At 42.6% G+C, this 24,217-nt stretch overlaps 1 protein-coding gene across 50 annotated transcripts in view; it reads right to left on the reverse strand.

Moving 5' to 3' along the window:
• The window catches only part of LOC118389197 (uncharacterized), a 39,519-nt gene extending 17,350 nt beyond the window's left edge, over positions 1 to 22,169 (reverse strand). For 48 of the 50 annotated variants that reach the window (XM_052527569.1, XM_052527560.1, XM_052527552.1 and 45 more), the window contains exons 1-18: positions 22,029 to 22,169; positions 13,738 to 13,867; positions 12,809 to 12,964; positions 12,531 to 12,668; positions 10,897 to 11,048; positions 9,268 to 9,371; positions 8,931 to 9,114; positions 8,585 to 8,716; positions 8,348 to 8,491; positions 8,040 to 8,175; positions 7,164 to 7,314; positions 6,944 to 7,080; positions 4,809 to 4,918; positions 4,562 to 4,625; positions 4,118 to 4,324; positions 3,642 to 3,787; positions 3,359 to 3,477; positions 2,406 to 2,530 (exon numbers count right to left, since the gene is read on the reverse strand). In XM_052527569.1, coding sequence (XP_052383529.1) covers positions 2,406 to 2,530; positions 3,359 to 3,477; positions 3,642 to 3,787; positions 4,118 to 4,324; positions 4,562 to 4,624 — 660 coding nt within the window. In that variant the 5' untranslated portion in view covers position 4,625; positions 4,809 to 4,918; positions 6,944 to 7,080; ... (9 more) ...; positions 13,738 to 13,867; positions 22,029 to 22,169. Of the gene's footprint in view, positions 1 to 2,405; positions 2,531 to 3,358; positions 3,478 to 3,641; positions 3,788 to 4,117; positions 4,325 to 4,561; positions 4,626 to 4,808; positions 4,919 to 6,943; positions 7,081 to 7,163; positions 7,315 to 8,039; positions 8,176 to 8,347; positions 8,492 to 8,584; positions 8,717 to 8,930; positions 9,115 to 9,267; positions 9,372 to 10,896; positions 11,049 to 12,530; positions 12,669 to 12,808; positions 12,965 to 13,737; positions 13,868 to 22,028 lie in introns of those variants that run through there. The other 2 variants (XM_052527519.1, XM_052527520.1) reach the window with 2 other exon arrangements.
• Positions 22,170 to 24,217: the final 2,048 nt, after the last annotated feature.

Below are 24,217 nucleotides of genomic sequence, written 5' to 3' on the forward strand. Positions count from 1 at the left end.
TCTCCCCCGCAACTCTCTCCTCTTCCATCCTATCATCTCTTCCCTCTGCTCAAACCTTCTCCAACCTATCTCCTGATTCTGCCTCCTCAACCCTCCTCTCCTCCCTTTCTGCATCCTTTGACTCTCTATGTCCCCTATCCTCCAGGCCGGCTCGGTCCTCCCCTCCCGCTCCGTGGCTCGACGACTCATTGCGAGCTCACAGAACAGGGCTCCGGGCAGCCGAGCGGAAATGGAGGGAAACTCGCCTCCCTGCGGACCTGGCATCCTTTCACTCCCTCCTCTCTACATTTTCCTCCTCTGTCTCTGCTGCTAAAGCCACTTTCTACCACTCTAAATTCCAAGCATCTGCCTCTAACCCTAGGAAGCTCTTTGCCACCTTCTCCTCCCTCCTGAATCCTCCTCCCCTCCCCCTCCTCCCTCTCTGCAGATGACTTTGTCAACCATTTTGAAAAGAAGGTCGACGACATCCGATCCTCGTTTGCTAAGCCAAACGACACCGCTGGTTCTGCTCACACTGCCCTACCCTGTGCTCTGACCTCTTTCTCCCTCTCTCTCCAGATGAAATCTCGCGTCTTGTGACGGCCGGCCGCCCAACAACCTGCCCGCTTGACCCTATCCCCTCCTCTCTTCTCCAGACCATTTCCGGAGACCTTCTCCCTTACCTCACCTCGCTCATCAACTCATCCCTGACCGCTGGCTACGTCCCTTCCGTCTTCAAGAGAGCGAGAGTTGCACCCCTTCTGAAAAACCTACACTCGATCCCTCCGATGTCAACAACTACAGACCAGTATCCCTTCTTTCTTTTCTCTCCAAAACTCTTGAACGTGCCGTCCTTGGCCAGCTCTCCCGCTATCTCTCTCAGAATGACCTTCTTGATCCAAATCAGTCGGGTTTCAAGACTAGTCATTCAACTGAGACTGCTCTTCTCTGTATCACGGAGGCGCTCCACACTGCTAAAGCTAACTCTCTCTCCTCTGCTCTCATCCTTCTAGACCTATCGGCTGCCTTCGATACTGTGAACCATCAGATCCTCCTCTCCACCCTCTCCGAGTTGGGCATCTCCGGCGCGGCCCACGCTTGATTGCGTCCTACCTGACAGGTCGCTCCTACCAGGTGGCGTGGCGAGAATCTGTCTCCTCACCACGCGCTCTCACCACTGGTGTCCCCCAGGGCTCTGTTCTAGGCCCTCTCCTATTCTCGCTATACACCAAGTCACTTGGCTCTGTCATAACCTCACATGGTCCCTCCTATCATTGCTATGCAGACGACACACAATTAATCTTCTCCTTTCCCCCTTCTGATGACCAGGTGGCGAATCGCATCTCTGCATGTCTGGCAGACATATCAGTGTGGATGACGGATCATCACCTCAAGCTGAACCTCGGCAAGACGGAGCTGCTCTTCCTCCCGGGAAGGACTGCCCGTTCCATGATCTCGCCATCACGGTTGACAACTCCATTGTGTCCTCCTCCCAGAGCGCTAAGAACCTTGGCGTGATCCTGGACAACACCCTGTCGTTCTCAACTAACATCAAGGCGGTGGCCCGTTCCTGTAGGTTCATGCTCTACAACATCCGTAGAGTACGACCCTGCCTCACACAGGAAGCGGCGCAGGTCCTAATCCAGGCACTTGTCATCTCCCGTCTGGATTACTGCAACTCGCTGTTGGCTGGGCTCCCTGCCTGTGCCATTAAACCCCTACAACTCATCCAGAACGCCGCAGCCCGTCTGGTGTTCAACCTTCCCAAGTTCTCTCACGTCACCCCGCTCCTCCGCTCTCTCCACTGGCTTCCAGTTGAAGCTCGCATCCGCTACAAGACCATGGTGCTTGCCTACGGAGCTGTGAGGGGAACGGCACCTCAGTACCTCCAGGCTCTGATCAGGCCCTATACCCAAACAAGGGCACTGCGTTCATCCACCTCTGGCCTGCTCGCCTCCCTACCACTGAGGAAGTACAGTTCCCGCTCAGCCCAGTCAAAACTGTTCGCTGCTCTGGCCCCCCAATGGTGGAACAAACTCCCTCACGACGCCAGGACAGCGGAGTCAATCACCACCTTCCGGAGACACCTGAAACCCCACCTCTTTAAGGAATACCTAGGATAGGATAAGTAATCCTTCTCACCCCCCTAAAAGATTTAGATTCACAATTGTAAAGTGGCTGTTCCACTGGATGTCATAAGGTGAATGCACCAATTTGTAAGTCGCTCTGGATAAGAGCGTCTGCTAAATGACTTAAATGTAAATGTAAATGTTAAAAAGATGAGGCCTGCAATTTTCATCATAGGTACACTGACATGGTACAGGGGTAAAAAAGTGGTGAAGTGTCCCTTTAACTTATTTCATATCAAATACATGGAAACAAACATTAGTATCCTGTTTGAATAGATTTCACTTGATAAGTCCTACCTCGCTCGTAATGGAGGATGGGTTCATTTTTTCCCTAGGCTTCCTCATCTCCAAAGATAGAACTGTTTCCATTTCAAAGAGCTTCAGACCAGCTGTACCTGTCTCTGGTTTGAAACAGCACCCTCCTACAAGGCATGGACGAAGTAGAATTATAGTTGCCTCACTTTTATTACTTGATGCAAATATGAAGGAACAAATAGGGCATCTGTTGAGCCCCAAAAACACACCAGATGGCTACAACACATTTCAATAGACTCTAGTCTAGTCTGATGTGTCCTCTGAATTGATCCAAATGCAATTTAAGCTTTCAAAAAGATGCACACTGGTTGTAAAATAATGCATCATAATGACAATCAGACAATTTAGACCAGAAAAGTGATTTAGAAGCTAAGTCATAGTTTAAAAACAAACTAATTCTAAACACTTTACAATCCCTTTCTAAAGTATACTTCAAGTGTTACTATTACGTTATACTGTGGTATTACAGTAGGGGGGCGAAAGGTTGCAGAATGTGGTTTGAATGTGTGAAGGGAAAAACGACTCTGGCATGTGTAGTAATAGGAAGTATTATTGGAATAGGCACTTAGGTCGTTTATTAGCAGAATTGCAAGCTACTGTAGTTCGAGTTGAGGGGCACATTTTCAGGTTAGAATTTGTCCCAATAATTGCGATGAAATTTGCCTACTTGTAAATATTATCACAACCTGCGTCTTGACTAGTTTCTGAAAGGCGTTGCATGTGTAATGATTTCTGTCAGAATCTTTAGACATTAGTTACTGACTGTAATATTGATGAGCTAGAACCTCCATTAGACATTAGATGATGACCATTATAATGATGACCATTATAAGCCCACTGGGATGAGCTAGAACCTCCTTAGACATTAGACATTATAATGATGACCTAAGCCCACTGGGATGAGCTAGAACCTCCTTAGACATTAGACATTATACCTGTTGCATTGCTGATTCCATGGAGCATGTGGTTATCCACCTTTCCGACAACGATGGCATCAACAGTAATGTTAAAGCGTATCAACTTGGTTGTGACTTCATCTGGTTCTGTCTTTGACCTACGAACACAATTCTTCATAAATACAATCCCAAATGGAACACTACCCTTTATGTTATTGCATTGCATGTAAAACAATCGAAAATATAAAGATATCCACAAACAGATTGTAATCACTGTTTTCCACACTGAAATACGTCTGAAGATAAATAAATCATTTTTTACCCCACATCATTCCCATCTGTGAGACATATGATGCGAAGTCTGCAGTCTGGAAATTGCTTTCCAACTTTTTCCAGTTCAGATGTGCCATGATTCAAGGCATCATACAGCACAGTGCGTCCATTTGCCTTAAGATTGTGTATGTGCTCCTGTAAGTGCCAAAATGGTTTACATGTAAATCGATTGTTTGTTTTTTTAGAGAGAAAGACGCACACTCTGTATACTCCCAAACATCTAATGGGGATAGCCAACATTCTTTGTTTTACATGTAATAAGATGTCACGTTAGCTGACATAATATACCAGATTAGATCTTACCTCACTTGAAAAAGGTTAAAGAATGATACCATGAATCCCACAAAATCCCATGTTTGAGGGGAGTATGAGTATATGATCTCAGTACACCAAGGTCTGTTTTTTATGGAACTGCTTTGCTATTTTGCATTCAGAAAATAGACATTATGAGAAAAATATATTTACCTTAAAGGTCTCCAGAGTCTCTGTAAATGTGTGGAGAGTCTTAACTGATGAGTTAAACTTCACCAAGCCAATGACATGATGGAAATCGTAAGCCATGCTTCTAGTTGTGAAGTTATCAAACAGCTGTTTCATTGCATCCAACCGTGTCATTTTGTCATCTGAATCATAGCATGTCTTGTTCATGGAGGAGCTTGAATCCACTAGCACCTTAACAATGTTGGATGGAGAAAACAGCAAAGGAGGAGCTAACTTCACTGTTATAATGTACAATGTTGTTACACCAACATACGTGGTGAAGGTGAAGACCTTGGGCTGCTACTTGGTCTTTGCCAACATCTCATCATTGGAGCCATATCAATGGCTCATGCTTGCAGTGTCAACTGACCTTAGATGCAGAAATGTAAATGGATACAGTATATTCAAATATAATCTATCATAAATTACCAATATTGCCTCTTTAGGAGTCCTGGTGGTCATGAAAGTCTGGTCACTTCTGGTATCTCTCATTCTACAGAGAAATTCAAAACATACAATAAGCATTAAAGGGGTATGATGGAGATTATAGGTACATCCATGAATTGAACTCATTATCAATGTGATCCATGTTCATGAACTGCCCACCAGTAATTATGAAGCTTCATATAGTTTCAAACAGAATGTTTGACTTGTTTTCATATTATAAGTATCTTACTCATGTGCCAATTCGTCCACATTCAAAGTTTTGTTTCCCAGCTAAGCAATCAAAAACAACGAAATCCTGAGGAGATCCTTTGGCTTTTTCAATGTAAACACCCAGGTTATCTGTAAAACAACAAACAATTATTTATAACCAAGCAAAGGATAAATGGCAAAACAGCAGAAGCAATGATTCAAATATATATTTTAAGCAGCACTAGTTTACGGTGCTGAAATAACATGGTAACAACTGGGAAGTAAGATGACAACAACTGGGAAGTAAGAGGAAACAACAGGGAAATAAGATGACAACAAATGGGAAGTAAGAGGAAACAACAGGGAAATAAGATGATAACAACTGGGAAGTAAGAGGAAACAACAGGGAAATAAGATGATAACAACTGGGAAGTAAGAGGAAACAACAGGGAAATAAGATGACAACAACTGGGAAGTAAGAGTAAACAACAGGGAAATAAGATGACAACAAATGGGAAGTAAGAGTAAACAACAGGGAAATAAGATGACAACAACTGGGAAGTAAGAGGAAACAACAGGGAAATAAGATGAAAACAAATGGGAACTAAGAGGAAACAACAGGGAAATAAGATGACAACAACTGGGAAGTAAGAGTAAACAACAGGGAAATAAGATGACAACAACTGGGAAGTAAGAGGAAACAACAGGGAAATAAAATGACAACAAATGGGAAGTAAGAGGAAACAACAGGGAAATAAGATGACAACAAATGGGAAGTAAGAGGACACAACAGGGAAATAAGATGACAACAACTGGGAAGTAAGAGGAAACAACAGGGAAATAAGATGACAACAAATGGGAAGTAAGAGGAAACAACAGGGAAATAAGATGACAACAACTGGGAGGTAAGAGTAAACAACAGGGAAATAAGATGACAACAACTGGGAAGTAAGAGGAAACAACAGGGAAATAAGATGACAACAAATGGGAAGTAAGAGGAAACAACAGGGAAATAAGATGACAACAAATGGGAAGTAAGAGGAAACAACAGGGAAATAAGATGACAACAAATGGGAAGTAAGAGGAAACAACAGGGAAATAAGATGACAACAACTGGGAAGTAAGAGGAAACAACAGGGAAATAACATGGCAACAACTGGGAAGTAAGAGGAAACAACAGGGAAATAAGATGGCAACAACTGGGAAGTAAGAGGAAACAACAGGGAAATAACAGGGCAACAACATGGTAACAACGTGGGAATAACCCATTCATAGTTAGTACTTAGCTGCTAAATACAGATATGCAGAGTGATGAATTTTCCTGGTTGTTACATAGAAATAATGATTTGTTAAGAACTATAAGAAATAAATAACGAATAATTATTTGTCTAAAAACTAATAATAGAGGCTAATATGTACAAGTTATGTAATAAATATTTATGGCCATTTCACCTCTTCTCAGCAGCACCGTACGTATTAAGAATACACTTGGAACTTTCATAGAAAGAATGGTTATTTAACAGAATCATTTGAGAAACTATATCATACTTATAATGTATGTGAGCCAATCTCAAAATTTACCTTTTGGATCTTTGCTTGTTGTGCATAATTATCCGGTCCTTACCATGTTGTTATTAACTATACTTAAGTATTTATTATGTCAATTCTGAGCATGCTCCCTGGGCGCCGTTGACGTGGTGGTAGATTAAGGCGACCCCCCCCCCACACACACACACACACACACACACACACCTCTTTGATTCAGAGGGGTTGGGTTGAATGTGGAAGACACATTTCAATTGAATGCATTCCTTTGTGCAACTGCTATATATCCCCTTTCCCTTCACTTTTTTCAGGACTGTAAACTAAAATGCAACCAAAAGTTCATATTCCCATAAAATAAATAAAATAGACGCATCAATAACAAGCATGTGATAAACTGACAGCATGTGAAAGTGCTATCTGTAAATGCAGTGTATCATATGTCTGATGAACCAAAGACATCAATAGTTCTGCTGCAATGTGAATGAATTGTGCACATATTCATTTGCATAGGCCTAAGCAACAATAAGCGAACACCATGAGATGGGACTTTCCATGACCATAATAATCTCAAACATGAATGATACATCGTACCAAGACTTGAACTAGTAGGCACAAGGCCCGGTAGCCTACCTTCTTTCAAAAGAACCAGACGTGGCCCATCCACTCCTACACCCTTCAACTGCAGTGGTGGAGTGACTGTCAGGTGAGGGTAAGCATTCAATTCTTCAGTCATCTTGGCAAATGTCTCATCTAGTTTGATCTGAAAGCTTTCATTTGATTAAACAATAAAATATGAGTGACCAGTTACACTATCGATGCAGTATTGAACGATACAATGAAAGAATCATACTTTTGACCAGTCACAAGTCCATATGAAACCCAAACAGGGAATGTTTTGATGGATGGAGGCAGACTGAGTAAAATCTTTTCGACATCGGTAGCTCTCCACATTGATGTTTCTGTCAGGATCTCAGCAGAGCAGTTTGGGATTCTTTCTCCATCTTAGCAGTGGTAAAACACGTCATGTGCAATTACAACATTTGATCATGAAACTACTGCGCATGTCAAAGTTTAATTCACATATCAAAATTGATACATTTTTCTGTTTACAAAAAAAACTAGACATTATTAGCTGCTCTTCCAGTGCAGACACTAACACATCTCAGCAATCATTAACATAGGTGCATGACTATTAGTTCTGGGTTTGACTAAGAAATCAAATTCACACTCTATAGAGAGCCCTGTAATTCTTAACTCTGAGGGAACATGCCAAAGTTTTAGCAAACCCGTTCCTATGTTTAACATTATGGCTGCAGTGAGCCAGTCAAGTCACAGCTATTGATACAAAACCAATGTTTAAACTCTAGAGCCAATTGATCTTGCGTTATGGAATTTGGTACATGATATGATGGCATTTGATGGCATTTGACATATATTTTTGATGACCTGTAGAATTGAGTTGTGCGGAGCAGTTTCCCATTAGTATGGTACTATTGTAGCCTGAGTACCAGTCTGTTTATCTATCCATTCACTCCTTGCCACTCCTTGTTATGCCGAACATGTTTGGCATGACACAGAGTGGTGGTTGTGGCAAGTAAGCACAAAATAGGCTCCGGATTTCAGGCCAGTACTGTTGGCCATTGTGCCACATGTAGATGTTACTGAAAATATATTGTGCCCACAGTGCTGTGCATATTACAAACACCCACATCTGCTGATGTTTTACCTTTAATTTTCTGTAGGACATACTCTCTTTCAAAGACATCTGGTAGTCCAGGTACTTGAACTGGGTCGCAGAAGCGCACTCCTGGTTGAGAGGTCAAACATATCGGTGCAAAGACCTCATGTTGTGAACTCTCTTTCTAGGGTAGACAAAGAGATAGAAAACACATACATATTGTGGTCATTTGTTTTTGTTACATGCCAAACAAATAGAGGTGCAGTATCTCAGTTCCCCATTAAAAACATTTTATAACGTGCAATACAATATGATCCATAATGTGTTATCAATGGCACAAAAACCAACGGGCATACCTCTGCTTTAGATATCAGGTAGGCCCAGCAAACTGGTGCATTCTCAAACACGTCAGGATCTTCAATGATCTTGTCACCTCTTTTTTTACCGAGGCTTGGCAACAGCTCTCTGAAGAGAGTGTACAATCCCTCAACAATGGCAATCTAAAACAAATCAATGTTATGAATCTATTTGTGGACTTACATGATATTATATGTGTACTGTACATTAAGTTTGTGTTCAAAAATAAGCATCACCTTCTGGGCCCTACTTCCACTTTCATTTCTGCACAACAGCTGATACAAACTTTGTGCCAGGGGATTACATCCACTGAGCTTTCGAATGTACGCATTCACTTTCTTGAATCCCTCTCCAGAATGTTGAACTTTCTGTAAGGATATGAGGGGAGATCATTTAATGCATGATGGGTGGCTCGATGGGGCAAGGTACTGTACATTGAACATCCAATAGCACAAGCAAAGGAACACTGTAACACTCTCAGTCTGGACATGGTAATACCAACATCTGAAGTTTTAATAAATGGTTCCCACGTCATGGTCAACATGACTGTAACAGGATGATATAAATATCTGAATATCTCACAACGGTATATAGTGAAGAAAAGAAAGCACTGAGTCCTTTCTGGGTTTGTTGCACTGAGGGTACGGCATCATTCAAGAAGAATTCCATGTTGTCTGTTTTCTCATCGGGGAAGGAGGACAAAGAAAAGGGCACAGTTGTCTCCTCATTGATTCCACAATCTTGCAAAGTTTCACCGTGTTCACCTCTGCAAAAAGGTAAATTAGGAAGAAGTTGTATTGAAGCTATATAAAGGTCAAATGATAAGATGTGCAGGGGTTTATTAATTGACATAATTTTGTCTGTTATTAAATGTATTAATAAATTATTAAATCACAATTATATATGCACGTGACATTACTTATAAAGGAGGACATGTGCTGGGATTCCACTTTCATTAGAGAGCTTTTGTCTCAAGACTCTAATTGTGTCACTTGTCAAGTCCACCTTGACCTCATAGTCTCCCTGTTGGTGAAAAGCACAGTATATTCAATAATTATTGTTTACAGAGACAGCTTAGTTGCTACCAGAGGGCTATACCACGTAGCGAGATAGAGGAGTTAGCGGGCTAACTTTGGTAAACTCTTAAACTCTGGACAACTATTAACACAAAGCAGGCTCACCTTTTAGCTAGGTATATTTCTATGGCAACGAATCTTTCAGCTCTAACTTGCTCCGTGGCAGGTTAACTCCACTTTATCATTTATCAAATGTGAGACTTGAGTTGAGGACCAATTAAATGAGATTCCCTCCCTTTTGCAAAGATTGCGTCACATCATTCTCTTCATACAGACAATATTTGATGAAGACGACCGATTAAATATTTTATTAATCAAATCTTATTTTGTGTTAAAAACAGTAAGTAAAACTCTGGTTTGACTGTATTAATACAATTATTTATCGACTTAGAAAACAGCCTGCTCGTTCATGGATAAGCATACAAAAGATGGCATTAACAATACCCATAGTAAAAGCAAGGCAGCACTTCTAATAGCCTGCTTACCACTATAACCTGAATTTGCAGGATAACCTTTCTTTCATTTTGATTTCGACCACCAACAAAGAAAAAGGTGGCACTGGCTCGACCATGAATCTCTGTTTGCGTATTGTCTCAATGAAGTTATCGGCGTTCACCTAGCTGGGCTATCCACATCAATCAATCAATCAAATGGATTTATAAAGCTCTTTTTACATCAGCAGATGTCACAAAGTGCTGTACAGAAACCCAGCTTAAACCCCCAAACAGTAAGCAATGCACATGCACATGCAGTTACAAGCCTGGCTTGAGTTAGCAGCAGGTGTTGGATCAATATGCGCCTTCTGGCACGCCCTGGTCGAAGTATTTTGTGTTTTTCTTTATGTATTTGGTCAGGCCAGGGTGTGACATGGGTTTTTGTATGTGGTGTGTAGCTTAGTGGGATTGTAGCTTAGTGGGGTGTTCTAGGAGAGTCTATGGCTGTCTGAAGTGGTTCTCAATCAGAGGCAGGTGTTTATCGTTGTCTCTGATTGGGAGCCATATTTAGGCAGCCATATTCTTTGGTTGTATTGTGGGTGATTGTCCTGAGTGTCTTGATGTCCTTAGTCTGTGTTAGTTTGCACCAGTTAAGGCTGTTTCGATTTTCACTACGTTTATTGTTTTGTAGAGTTTGTGTTTTGGATTCGTGTTACGTTGTGTAAATAAAAATGGATCACAATATACTCGCTGCAGTTTGGTCCGACTTTCCTTCACCATTAGAAAACCGTGACACCTTCGTGATATCCATTAAGCATAAATTGGAATGTGAAGCTAATTGAAGCTAGCTAGCTTTAGAAAATCCTCAATAGATCTAGCCAGCGCCGTAGTATACCCCTCTGGTATTACATCCTTTCATTGGAAAAGTAAGGGGTTAGAATCACAGTTTTAAATACAGCTAAAACAGCTATAAATATATACATAAATTGAGTCCTGCCACGTTGAGCTTTGTATTTTTCAATAATGTGATGAATTCACCTTGAGCATAATGTGGCATCGAACATTCTCCTCTCCTGAGATGTCAGTCATCTCTCGTTGTGGCATGTGGGGGGCTTGTTTCAAGTTCTCCTTGGGTGTAAATATGGCATAAAGCTCACTTCCATTTTCAATGTGCCTGTCTTTCAAAGACCCTAAAATGGTTGTAATATAAGATGCTTGTCAACACAAGGGATATTCCATGTCATTTCACCTCAAATTATATGTATTTACAGTAGCCGTCAAAAGTTTGGACACAATACTCATTCAAGGTTGTTGTTTTTTTGTTGTATTTTTTACTATTTTCAACATCGTAGAATAATAGTGAATACATCAAAACTATGAAATAACACATGAAATCTTGTAGTAACCAAAAAAGTGTTAAACAAATCAAAACGCATTCCATGTGAAGCTAGTTGAGAGAATGCCAAGAGTGTGCAAAGCTGTCATCAAGGCAAAGGATGGCTACTTTGAAGAGTCTGAAATATAAAATATATTTTGATTTGTTTAACACTTTTTTGCTTACTCCATGATTTTCTCATTTCGATACCAAACCCACCACTGGTGTGGGTGGCGGAAGAGCTCTATTTTCATGTTAAAAATACTGAGCTATATTGTATGCAAAAGAAATGGAAATGTATATTATGTTATACTAATACAATTCCACTGGGCCTGGGGCCCTTGTTAAGGTCAACGGCATCATGAACTTTAGCCAACTTTACTCAACTGGCACTACTATAAGTATCACGACTTTTACCGAAGTCGATGCCTCTCCTTGTTCGGGCGGTGCTCGGCGGTCGACGTCACCGGTCTTCTAGCCGTCATAGATCCATTTTTCATTTTCCATTGGTTTTGTCTCCCTACACACCTGGTTTCAATCTCATTCATTACCTGTTGTGCATTTAACCCTCAGTTTCCCCTCATGTCTTTGTCAGAGATTGTCCATTATTGTTTCGTGTTTGTATTGGCGCGCGACGGGTCCTCGTACCCACTTTGTTTTGTTTATTTATTCATGGTTTTGGAGTTATGTTTTCTAACTTATTAAACTACTCCATTTTACCAAGTTCAATTCTCCTGCGCCTGACTTCCTTGCCACCTATACACACACCTATGACAATAAGACCTAGTTGTAACACCCTCACTACTACTAGTAGTACTTAGGTCCCGTGTGGCTCAGTTGGTAGAGCATGGCACTTGCAACGGCAGGGTTGTGGGTTTGATTCCCACGAGGGACCAGTATGAAAATGTATGCACTAGTAAGTCGCTCTGGATAGGAGCGTCTGCTAAATTATGTAAACTTACTACTTCTGGGCTATAGTCAATAAAGGCTACTATCCCATTGCATATGGAATTAGCTGTTAGCTAAATCTGCTACGACACAATTTCACTTGTCTGCTGAGACTCGTGTTTTTATTGTCCCTGTTCAAATAAACGTAAATTACATTTATAATACAGTCACTATTATACTAGCCTCAAACTTTAAATACTAGCCTCTAAAAATTTAAACTTCTAAACTCCTCCAACTAACATAAAATACTTCTGGACAGCTTATAACAAAATACCCTTTTTAGTCATGAATGTGAATGTGTTTTCATAATGGGGTATGTATAAAAGCATACTGTATCTGGCATACGTACATGTGTTGAAGAAAGGATCATCAGTTAAAGGCATTCCCTCAATGGTGTAGAGGCACAGGGCTCTTGAATTCCCAATGGCCTCTTGGTGACAAATCCTTAGCATCAGATCTTCAACCGTGTTTTGGGCAGGATCCATGTCTATATTCAAAATATAGTCAAACATGAGGCATGTCACAAAGAAACGACTTTTAGTGATATGATGCTTTTGATATGAGTTATAGAATCCCTTTGAATAAAATGCTCTCCTCTTTCCTATATGACCTGCTTCTATGTCTCACCTCTGATGTCTCTTGGCTCAGGACAGTGGGGATATGTGTACCGCAGATGGAAAGACTCCATTGATTTCTGTACATGCATTGCTTGCTGTGGCGCTCTGAGTCGTTGGATGAAATCTTTCATTTTTTCAAAGCGATTCTTTTCTACATGACTGAAATCTGTTGGAAAAAAATGAACCACAGACCCTTTTTGACCAGCCATGCAGCTTGCTAATAATCCCATTGTACGCTGATGTGTGCCCCACAATGGCAAATAACTTCAACCAAACAAGTGAAAAATGAATGGGGCCCAATACTGCAAGAACAATGTCTTCGATGTTATGACTAAATTAAACATTGTCACAATGTCACATCTAGATCTTATCACTCAGATTGAGGCCTGATAGCCATAGAAACTAGGACTTTAAAGTGAAATATCCATTGACCCCCTATTCATCTAAGTACTTTGTGATGCACCATTTACTGCCAGTCTTTAGTATATTATATATTCATATGTTATTCATGTATTATATTATTGTATTATTAATTCAGTCTGAAGCGGCGATACATTCACAGTGAAACCAAAACTGTGATTAATCAGATTTTCACCAGTAGGTTAGTCAGCTTGATAGTAACTAGCTATTGTAGGCCAAATACATCAGATATGCGATTAAAAACAGGTTGAGACTGATTGTATGTAGGCATTTTTATCTATAACGACATGGGGTGGTATAAGAATAAATCACTCTTGGCTATGATGTTAAATGGGAAAGGGGATCCCTAGTCAGTTGTACAACTGAATGCATTCAACTTAAATGTGTCTTCCGCATTTAACCCAACCCCTCTGAATCAGAGGGGTGCAGAGGGCTGCCTTAAATTCAAGGCGCATCTAGCGAAGAACTACACAGTGTCAATATGGTGTCATGGAGTCAGTTACATGTCTGTGGCCTTACTCATTTTGTCTAAATCTTCACCATTTACGCCATCAATGAAATCTCTCTCATCTTGGACACCCAAAGTGAGGAATGTACTGTAGTAGGCCTCCAGTCTGTGCTGCGCGAGGAGATTGAATATCTTATCCATCTAGAACAAAATAAAGGTAAAACATTCCAACATTAACATTAAGGCTGGGCTCCAACATTGATCATTCGATTTGATACCGTTATAAGTAAAGCATATCTTGATATCAGTTTATCCTCCTGTTAACCTACACTATTATGTAAAAAAAAAAAAAAAGCTTACATGACTGATTTTGAAAACACAAAACCCTCTCAACTTCATAGCACACTTAAAGAATCCTTAAATGGTGAAGCTGCCAGGTCCGTTTGGGATACCCCACCGAACACTGTTTTTTCCCCTCAGACCCCATGGCATGTGCAATAGAACAGCAGAATATGGACTGCACATGTGGTTTGCCACGCTGCAGGATGCTCCTCGCCCCCAGTTCATCAACAACACAAAAACAATAACAAAGGCACTGGGGGCGAACAGTTGCGCTGTTTCCCCAAATGTGGATGGTTTGGTTTTTCACTGCCTGCTGAAAGGTAGGTTAGGTTAGGCCTGTGGTGTAGCTGTTCATAGTAATAAGGGATAGTTTATTTACATTCTGTCCTGTACTGTTACATTGTATATCCCGTTTCTTCTTACATAAGGACAGGGCCAGCTCTAACCTTTTGGGGGCCCCCCTCTTGACGGTGGAGAGAAAAACATGCGTTTTAAAGCAGCAATGTTGCAGTTTTATAGCAAGTTTTCAGCAGTTTGACACATTTTGCCATGGGGTGGAGAGCAAATTTTGCAATTTTATAGCACCTTCATGCAATTCTACTCATTCTGTCATTGGGCAGAGATACATTTTTTCAATTTTAAAGCAAATTTCCTGCAATTCTACCCATTTTGCCATGGTGTGGACACAGATTGTATTTTTTGTGGGTTTGTCTTTTTACATAACACTAAGAAAAAAATATGTATTTATTTATCTTTTATTGTAAGTACAAAAGTGTCCTCTTTAGTGGTCATTAGGAAGTAAATATGAAAAAAATGTATATTACAGTCAATGGGTACAGTAGGTAAAAAAACACTACAGAGGACATTTTTTGATAAGCTCTTATTTCATGTGAAATAACTTTTACACAGTGACAATTAATAATTACACAAAAGTTGTCAAGGTCACACCCCACACATGTGATATCATTGAAAGGCCCAGAATGTCCCCTCAAAGGGACAACAGGACTTCATCCAGAGGCTTGTATGGCCTCAGAGATATGGACCAAGAAATGATGTACACTAGAGAGGACACAAATTAATTGATTGTTAATTAACAAACAAGTTTTGCATCTCCAGGCCTCCACGCAACAAGCTGCATGCAAGCTGCTGATGAGCACCTTTTGAACATTTACATTTTAAAAAGTTGAATAAATCAGTTTAATATGTACCATCACAATAAATACATCATTTATTTAGTAAAGTCTACAGAAACATTATGATATGAAGAAAATGCATGTCAGAAGAACAGAACATTAGTTGGGCAACTATGTTATCTGGCGATGCTCCATGCCATAGGCTGTAGGCTTGTTCATTTAGCTGACAAGATATGCTTGTAAGTCCCGTGCCATTATTTTATATTATAGGATTTTATAGGAAGAAGAAATAATTGAATTTAGCTGAATAAAATAGTAAGGATATTTTTACCATTCCAGACCGAATACACATATGAAGTGGCTATGTTGAGCGCAAAAGAGATCATTTGAAACAGGAAGAATGAGGAGTGAACCAGCGTGGTACGTGGTACGTGTTCATGATTTTTTATTAACTCAGAACACTTTGAACAAAAATAACAAAGAGACAAACTAACAGTTCTGTAAAGTAACCAAACTAAACAGAAAACATATAAGCGGGCCCCGGACTGGGCACCCTCGTTGCGGGCCCCGGACTGGGGACCCTCGTTGCGGGCCCCGGACTGGGGACCCTCGTTGCGGGCCCCGGACTGGGGACCCTCGTAGCGGGCCCCGGACTGGGGACCCTCGTTGCGGGCCCAGGACTGGGCACCCTCGTTGCGGGCCCCGGACTGGGCACCCTTGTTGCGGGCCCCGGACTGGGCACCCTCATTGCTGGAGGCTCCGGACTGGGCACCCTCATTGCGGGCCCCGGACTGGGCACCCTTGTTGCGGGCCCCGGACTGGGCACCCTCGTTGCGGGCCCCGGACTGGAGATCATCACTGGATGCTTCGTGCCCTGGATCCCCCGCTACTCTCTCCTCTTCCATCCTATCATCTCTTCCCTCTGCTCAAACCTTCTCCAACCTATCTCCTGATTCTGCCTCCTCAACCCTCCTCTCCTCCCTTTCTGCATCCTTTGACTCTCTATGTCCCCTATCTTCCAGGCCGGCTCGGTCCTCCCCTCCCGCTCCGTGGCTCGACGACTCATTGCGAGCTCACAGAACAGGGCTCCGGGCAGCCGAGCGGAAATGGAGGAAAACTTGCCTCCCTACATTTTCCTCCTCTGTCTCTGCTGCTAAAGCCACTTTCTACCACTCTAAATTCCAAGCATCTGCCTCTAACCCTAGGAAGCTCTTTGCCACCTTCTCCTCCCTCCTGAATCCTCCCCCCCCCCCCCCTCCTCCCTCTCTGCAGATGACTTCGTCAACCATTTTGAAAAGAAGGTCGACGACATCCGATCCTCGTTTGCTAAGTCAAACGACACCGCTGGTTCTGCTCACACTGCCCTACCCGGTGCTCTGACCTCTTTCTCCCCTCTCTCTCCAGATGAAATCTCGCGTCTTGTGACGGCCGGCCGCCCAACAACCTGCCCGCTCGACCCTATCCCCTCCTCTCTTCTCCAGACCATTTCCGGAGACCTTCTCCCTTACCTCACCTCGCTCATCAACTCATCCCTGACCGCTGGCTACGTCCCTTCCGTCTTCAAGAGAGTGAGAGTTGCACCCTTCTGAAAAAACCTACACTCGATCCCTCCGATGTCAACAACTACAGACCAGTATCCCTTCTTTCTTTTCTCTCCAAAACTCTTGAACGTGCCGTCCTTGGCCAGCTCTCCCGCTATCTCTCTCAGAATGACCTTCTTGATCCAAATCAGTCAGGTTTCAAGACTAGTCATTCAACTGAGACTGCTCTTCTCTGTATCACGGAGGCACTGCTAAAGCTAACTCTCTCTCCTCTGCTCTCATCCTTCTAGACCTATCGGCTGCATTCGATACTGTGAACCATCAGATCCTCCTCTCCACCCTCTCCGAGTTGGGCATCTCCGGCGCGGCCCACGCTTGGATTGCGTCCTACCTGACAGGTCGCTCCTACCAGGTGGCGTGGCGAGAATCTGTCTCCTCACCACGCGCTCTCACCACTGGTGTCCCCCAGGGCTCTGTTCTAGGCCCTCTCCTATTCTCGCTATACACCAAGTCACTTGGCTCTGTCATAACCTCACATGGTCTCTCCTATCATTGCTATGCAGACGACACACAATTAATCTTCTTCTTTCCTCCTTCTGATGACCAGGTGGTGAATCGCATCTCTGCATGTCTGGCAGACATATCAGTGTGGATGACGGATCACCACCTCAAGCTGAACCTCGGCAAGACGGAGCTGCTCTTCCTCCCGGGGAAGGACTGCCCGTTCCATGATCTCGCCATCACGGTTGACAACTCCCTTGTGTCCTCCTCCCAGAGCGCTAAGAACCTTGGCGTGATCCTGGACAACACCCTGTCGTTCTCAACTAACATCAAGGCGGTAGCCCGTTCCTGTAGGTTCATGCTCTACAACATCCGCAGAGTACGACCCTGCCTCACACAGGAAGCGGCGCAGGTCCTAATCCAGGCACTTGTCATCTCCCGTCTGGATTACTGCAACTCGCTGTTGGCTGGGCTCCTGCCTGTGCCATTAAACCCCTACAACTCATCCAGAACGCCACAGCCCGTCTGGTGTTCAACCTTCCCAAGTTCTCTCACGTCACCCCGCTCCTCCGCTCTCTCCACTGGCTTCCAGTTGAAGCTCGCATCCGCTACAAGACCATGGTCCTTGCCTACGGAGCTGTGAGGGGAACGGCACCTCAGTACCTCCAGGCTCTGATCAGTCCCTACACCCAAACAAGGGCACTGCGTTCATCCACCTCTGGCCTGCTCGCCTCCCTACCACTGAGGAAGTACAGTTCCCGCTCAGCCCAGTCAAAACTGTTCGCTGCTCTGGCTCCCCAATGGTGGAACACACTCCCTCACGACGCCAGGACAGCGGAGTCAATCACCACCTTCCGGAGACACCTGAAACCCCACCTCTTTAAGGAATACCTAGGATAGGATAAAGTAATCCCCCCCCTTAAAAGATTTAGATGCACTATTGTAAAGTGGCTGTTCCACTGGATGTCATAAGGTGAATGCACCAATTTGTAAGTCGCTCTGGATAAGAGCGTCTGCTAAATGACTTAAATGTAAATGTAATGTAAAATCATCACTGGAGGCTTCGTGCCATGGATCATCACTGGAGGCTTCTTGCCATGGATCATCACTGGAGGCTTCTTACCACGGATCATCACTGGAGGCTTTGTGCCATGGATCATCACTGGAGGCTTCGTGCCATGGATCATCACTGGAGGCTTCGTGCCAGGGATCATCACTGGAGGCTTCGTGCCATGGATCATCACTGGAGGCTTCGTGCCAGGGATCATCACTGGAGGCTTCGTGCCATGGATCATCATTGGAGGCTTCTTGCCATGGATCATCACTGGAGGCTTCGTGCCATGGATTATCACTGGAGGGAGGAGACGTATGGGCAGTCTGGTACGTGGAGCTGCCACAGGGCTCACCAGGCTGGGGAGACATGCAAGAGGATTAGTTCTGGGCGCAGGCACAGGACTCACCAGGCTGGAGAGACATACAGGAAGCCCTGTCCTTGGCAGAGGCACCGAATGCACTGGGCCGTGGAGGCGCACTGGAGGTCTCGAGTTAAGAGCCTGCACAACCCGTCCTGGCTGGATGGTGACTTTAGCCCGGCACGTGCGGGGCGCAGGCACAGGACGCACTGGGCTGTGCAGACGCTCTGGAGACACAGTGTGCAGAGCCGGCGCAGGATATCCTGGGCCGTAGAGACGTACTGCAGGTCTGGAGAGCAGGACTGGCACAATCCTTTCTGGCTGGATGCTCACCCTAGCCTGGCAGATGCGGGGAGCTGGGATGTAGCGCACCGGGCTAAAAACGCGTACGGGAGACACCGTGCGTTCCACCGCATAACACGGTGCCTGACCAGTACGACGCTCCCTCCGGTAAGCACGGGGAGTTGGCTCAGGTCTCCAACCTGGCTCAGCCAATCTCCCTTTGTGCCCCCCCCCAAAAACAATTGGGAGTGGCCTCCCGGTCTTTAGTGCCAGCCTTGTCCCCGTGTAATCCTTGGCCCTTTTCCTAGCTACCTCCGCCTTCCTTGCTGCCTTGACCTGCTCCCATGGCAGGCAATCTTTTCCGGCCAGGATCTCCTCCCACGTGTAGGATCCTTTGCCGTCCAGGATGTCCTCCCATGTCCAGTCCTCCTTACCACGCTGCTTGGTCCTTTGGTGGTGGGTAGTTCTGTAATGCTCGTCTAATGAAGAATGAGGAGTGGACCAAAGCGCAGCATGGTACATGTTCATGATTTTTTATTAACTCAGAACACTTTGAACAAAAATAACAAAGAGACAAACGAACAGTTTGGTAAGGTAACCAAACTAAACAGAAAACATAGAAATAAAGAAACTAGACTGCCCACCCTAGTCACACCCTGGCCTAACCAACATATAGAATGAAAACCTCTCTAAGGCCAGGGCATGACACACTCTAAAAAAGGCTGGGTCAATAATGACACACTCCTCTGCTCCGGTGCCCAGTCTGGGCACGGCGTTCAGCCCGGCTTCATGGCCTGATCCACAGTCTGAGCGGGTGCTACGTTCCGCACTAGAGCCCCCACCGGAGCCCCACCGATGCTAGTTGCCCACCCTAACCCTCCCCATCTAGGTTCAGATTTTGCGGTCGGAGTCCGCACCTTTGGGGGTGGGCACTGTCACGCCCTGACCATAGAGAGCCCTCTATGAAAGACAAACCGGGTGAGAAAGCTAGTTTGAGCTAGCAACTAGTGGTGAGTGATATGAACATATGGGCTGCATGAAGAAAACATAGGCTATTGATGATTTGAGAAAGTAGCAAAAAAAAGCTTGCGCTGTGTTACATTTTTCAATGATGATTCCGCCCAAACTATGTATGCTATGGGTTTTCCAATCCTGTTCCTGCAGCTACTTAATTTGGGAAATGTTACTTATGAGCCCTTACCAACAACCCAAAGGGAAGAGGAGATATAAATAAAAATGAACATTTTGCCATTGCTTATGCCATGTTAATGATAGCTGAGTGAGAGTGACTAACAAAATCAATGGGGGCCCCCTGGAGGTCAGGGCCCCTAAACTAATTTACCAGTCTAAAAATTGCTAGCTAACATGGCTAATTGAGTGACTGTCAGTAACCAGGTTTTCATTATGTGAGTAAAGTACATGGCAGATAAAAAATGTCACAACAGTCCTGATGGGAATAACACATTTGTCGCTAAACTTTCCAAATGTCGGCAAAACAAAATGCACGAGACAAAGTGGGATATGTGTATGTCTGTAAAAGTAATTATGTGAGAAATGGGGGTGTAAACGCTTCTACGAGCAGATATTGATATAATAACCACTATATCAAAGTATGCCATTTACTAGGCTACAGATGAAATAAGTTATGATGAACTTCACAGGGTGGTGAAAGTGCAATGTGATGAGCTTGAGCTCCTTTCCAATAAATTTCAAGGGTCTTATTCTGGTGACATGCTGATCAATGCTTGGCTGCCATTTGACAAATAAAAATAATATCAAAAATCAAAAATCAGACGATGGGCAGTTTGTGCGGGCAACCATGTTTTTTTTTCGTCAACCAAAGTTAAGAAGAAGTTAAGAAGAAGATGAGTTTTGTCTGTTTTCAGTATGCAGTTGAAGGGGGTGTGTCATCTACGATCATTGACTTCCCTTCATTCACTTCCGGAAGTTTACTCAAAAGATGAGTGAACCATTCCTTCACCTCATGATAACATCTTTGGTCTCACAGACATTTACGTGACACCCAGAATGCATTGTATAATGTCAACAAACATGGCGCATTAGAGTTCTTTATTTGGCACCAGTACTTAAAAACTTAAATACAACTGTAAATACATTATGCTCCAAACATGCATACTGTATGCTGCAGTAGAAACAACAACACAATATACAGTAAATAGGGCACTTAGTTTGATAGGAATGCACACATGTCCAATGTTATTACTTGTAGGGAAAACAACAATGAAGGCAACGCCAGCCAGAAAATGTGCCATGGGGAAAAAGTTTGTGCAAGACTGTCAAATGTCTACTTGATCTGCAGAAACACTAGGGAAGTGCTTGGCCTCTCCTCGAAGAGAGAAGTTTGTCCACTCAGTAAAGCCTCAAACATAAATTGTCCTCAACAGTGAAATGGGCTACTTCTATATGAATTAATGAAGTGGAACTGAAATTGACTATTGAAATTGACAAGTTGAAACATAGCCTATAGATAATTAGCAGGCAGTATGGGTTAACTGTCCTGTTGCATAACAATCACATTTTAAAACAATGAGTGCATTCTGACATCACATGCATAAAACAACTCACCCTGGGGAGACCGTTAGAGATATTTGGAACTCACGCATGAGGGTGCGTTCATAAATTCAATCTGGAGTGCCAGAGTGCGCTCAGAGTGCCCTCTGGGTGTTTGTAAATTCAGAGCTTTGTTAGATTGGATTGTCCGTTCATAAATTCAGAGCGTTTCACTCTCGGAGCGCACACTACCAGGCAGTATCAATGGACGCTCTGGCCAAGGAGTAGGGTTGATCCGAGCGTTCTGACCTCACAACTGCAGTCAAGCACCCAAGCTATCTGGCTAACGTTGGCTAGCTTGCTAGCTACTTCCAGGCACAAATGAGAGAACACCTTTCATGTTATCCAGAGTTGGTGACTGTAACTGCTGCTGGAAACAATTGAATAATTCTACTACTTTTCATTCTACAACTAAAACTATTTTTTTGTTATTTTGAATAATAAACAGTTCTAAAATAAAAATAAATATTGTTGGATGTTGACCGTGTGTCTGCTCTAATGTTAAGTTTCTATCTCTATTTTTCTTAAAAATGTAATATGCAGGTGTATTTCATACTTCATGTAAAAAATTAAAAGTTACCTTGGTGGATGGATGTTGCTCCACTGGCAGTGCTGAGTTGCTCTGACTTCAGATTCTGTTTACACCCTTACATCTTACACCCTTGCACATTTATTTGAATGGGTGTAGCTAGATGGAAATGAAACCTATCTTCATGGGAGATAATGTGTGTAGCTAGATGGAAATGAAACCTATCTTCATGGGAGATAATGGGTGTAGCTAGATGGAAATGAAACCTATCTTCCTGGGTGGTATTCAATAGAGACCAAACAAAACCAAATGGGCCAAACCCGGGAGGGACCTACCAGAATTTGTTCAATAGGAATCACCTGTTTTCATTTTCATTTGCAAACTGTTTTGCTACGGTGTGCACTAATGAATATGGTGTGCACTAATGAATATACCCAGGATCTTTTGTAACATGAAAGTTGAAAGTTGAAAGTGAAAGTATTTTGTGCCATTATGGAAAACACTAAAAGTTCATTTTTATTGAAAGAGCAATGCATGCAGCCAATACACCTTCATGAAAACACATTCACATTCATTAACATTCTTGTCAATTATCACATTTGTAGGTACAGGCAGTTACAAAGTACATTTTAGATACAAATACAGGGCTACACATTACATTTGCCTGTTACAGGATATGTACTCAATAGAAGTTACGTTCATTGTAAAGGAGTGGCAATTGTAATTTACTACAATATCATTTAAAGTCAAAATGTCATGGAAGCAACTTATATTTTCAACCAATTTAGGCTTTTTGAAAGACAGGCACATTGAAAATGGAAGTGCGCTTGTAACAAACAGATACTTGGCAGATAGGGTAGAGTCAACGAGGACTACGACTGGGTACAAGGCCATGGAATTAGATCATGCTAGACAGAATTACAAAAACATATACTTTATTACACAGTTATTACACATTCCAATGAAACAAGTGGTATAGCATGCAAAAATATGGTTACAAATCTTGGCTTCTTGCACCAGCTCAATAGATACTAGAACAGTAGCTTACTTAAAGAAGTTAAATTGAGAATGAAATACGCACCAAAATATGTGAGATATCATACCACTCCAATACTATACACCAAAATATGTGAGATATCATACCACTCCAATATTATACACCAAAATATGTGAGATATCATACCACTCCAATATTATACACCAAAATATGTGAGATATCATACCACTCCAATATTATATACCAGAATATGTTTGAGATATCATACCACTCCAATATTATATACCAGAATATGTAAGATATCATACCACTCCAATATTATATACCAGAATATGTGAGATATCATACCACTCCAATATTATACACCAAAATATGTGAGATATCATACCACTCCAATATTATATACCAAAATATGTGAGATATCATAACACTCCAATATTATATACCAAAATATGTGAGATATCATACCACTCCAATATTATATACCAAAATATGTAAGATATCATAACACTCCAATATTATACACCAAAATATGTGAGATATCATACCACTCCAATATTATATACCAAAATATGTGAGATATCATACCACTCCAATATTATATACCAGAATATGTGAGATATCATACCACTCCAATATTATATACCAAAATATGTGAGATATCATACCACTCCAATATTATACACCAAAATATGTGAGATATCATACCACTCCAATATTATACACCAAAATATGTGAGATATCATACCACTCCAATATTATATACCAGAATATGTGAGATATCATACCACTCCAATATTATACACCAAAATATGTTTGAGATATCACTGCACTCAGATTGTTTGTTTATACACAGCACAACAAACAACGAGGAGTCACAATAAGTTACAATAAGAAACCTATTGAGGCTCCAAGCAATACACAACTTCAGCCTTCCCCTTTAACACAAATTTAAAAACAAACAGTTCAATTAAAGGTTTGCACTTTACCTCGCTGGGCGCCACACCTAGAAACAAGCAATACTTGACTTTAATAGCTTACCGATGGTCATAAACAATACACACCAAAAAAAATATAATATGGCAATGGCATGGTTGGAGTCTAGCAGCTACGTCTCCCTGATCTGGCTTGAGCCCAGACGAACTCTAACAGTAACAGGCAATGGCATGGTTGGAGTCTAGCAGCTACGTCTCCCTGATCTGGCTTGAGCCCAGACGAACTCTAACAGTAACAGGCAATGGCA

Source organism: Oncorhynchus keta, chromosome 10, assembly GCF_023373465.1.
Source record: "Oncorhynchus keta strain PuntledgeMale-10-30-2019 chromosome 10, Oket_V2, whole genome shotgun sequence".
Classification (NCBI taxonomy): domain Eukaryota; kingdom Metazoa; phylum Chordata; class Actinopteri; order Salmoniformes; family Salmonidae; genus Oncorhynchus; species Oncorhynchus keta.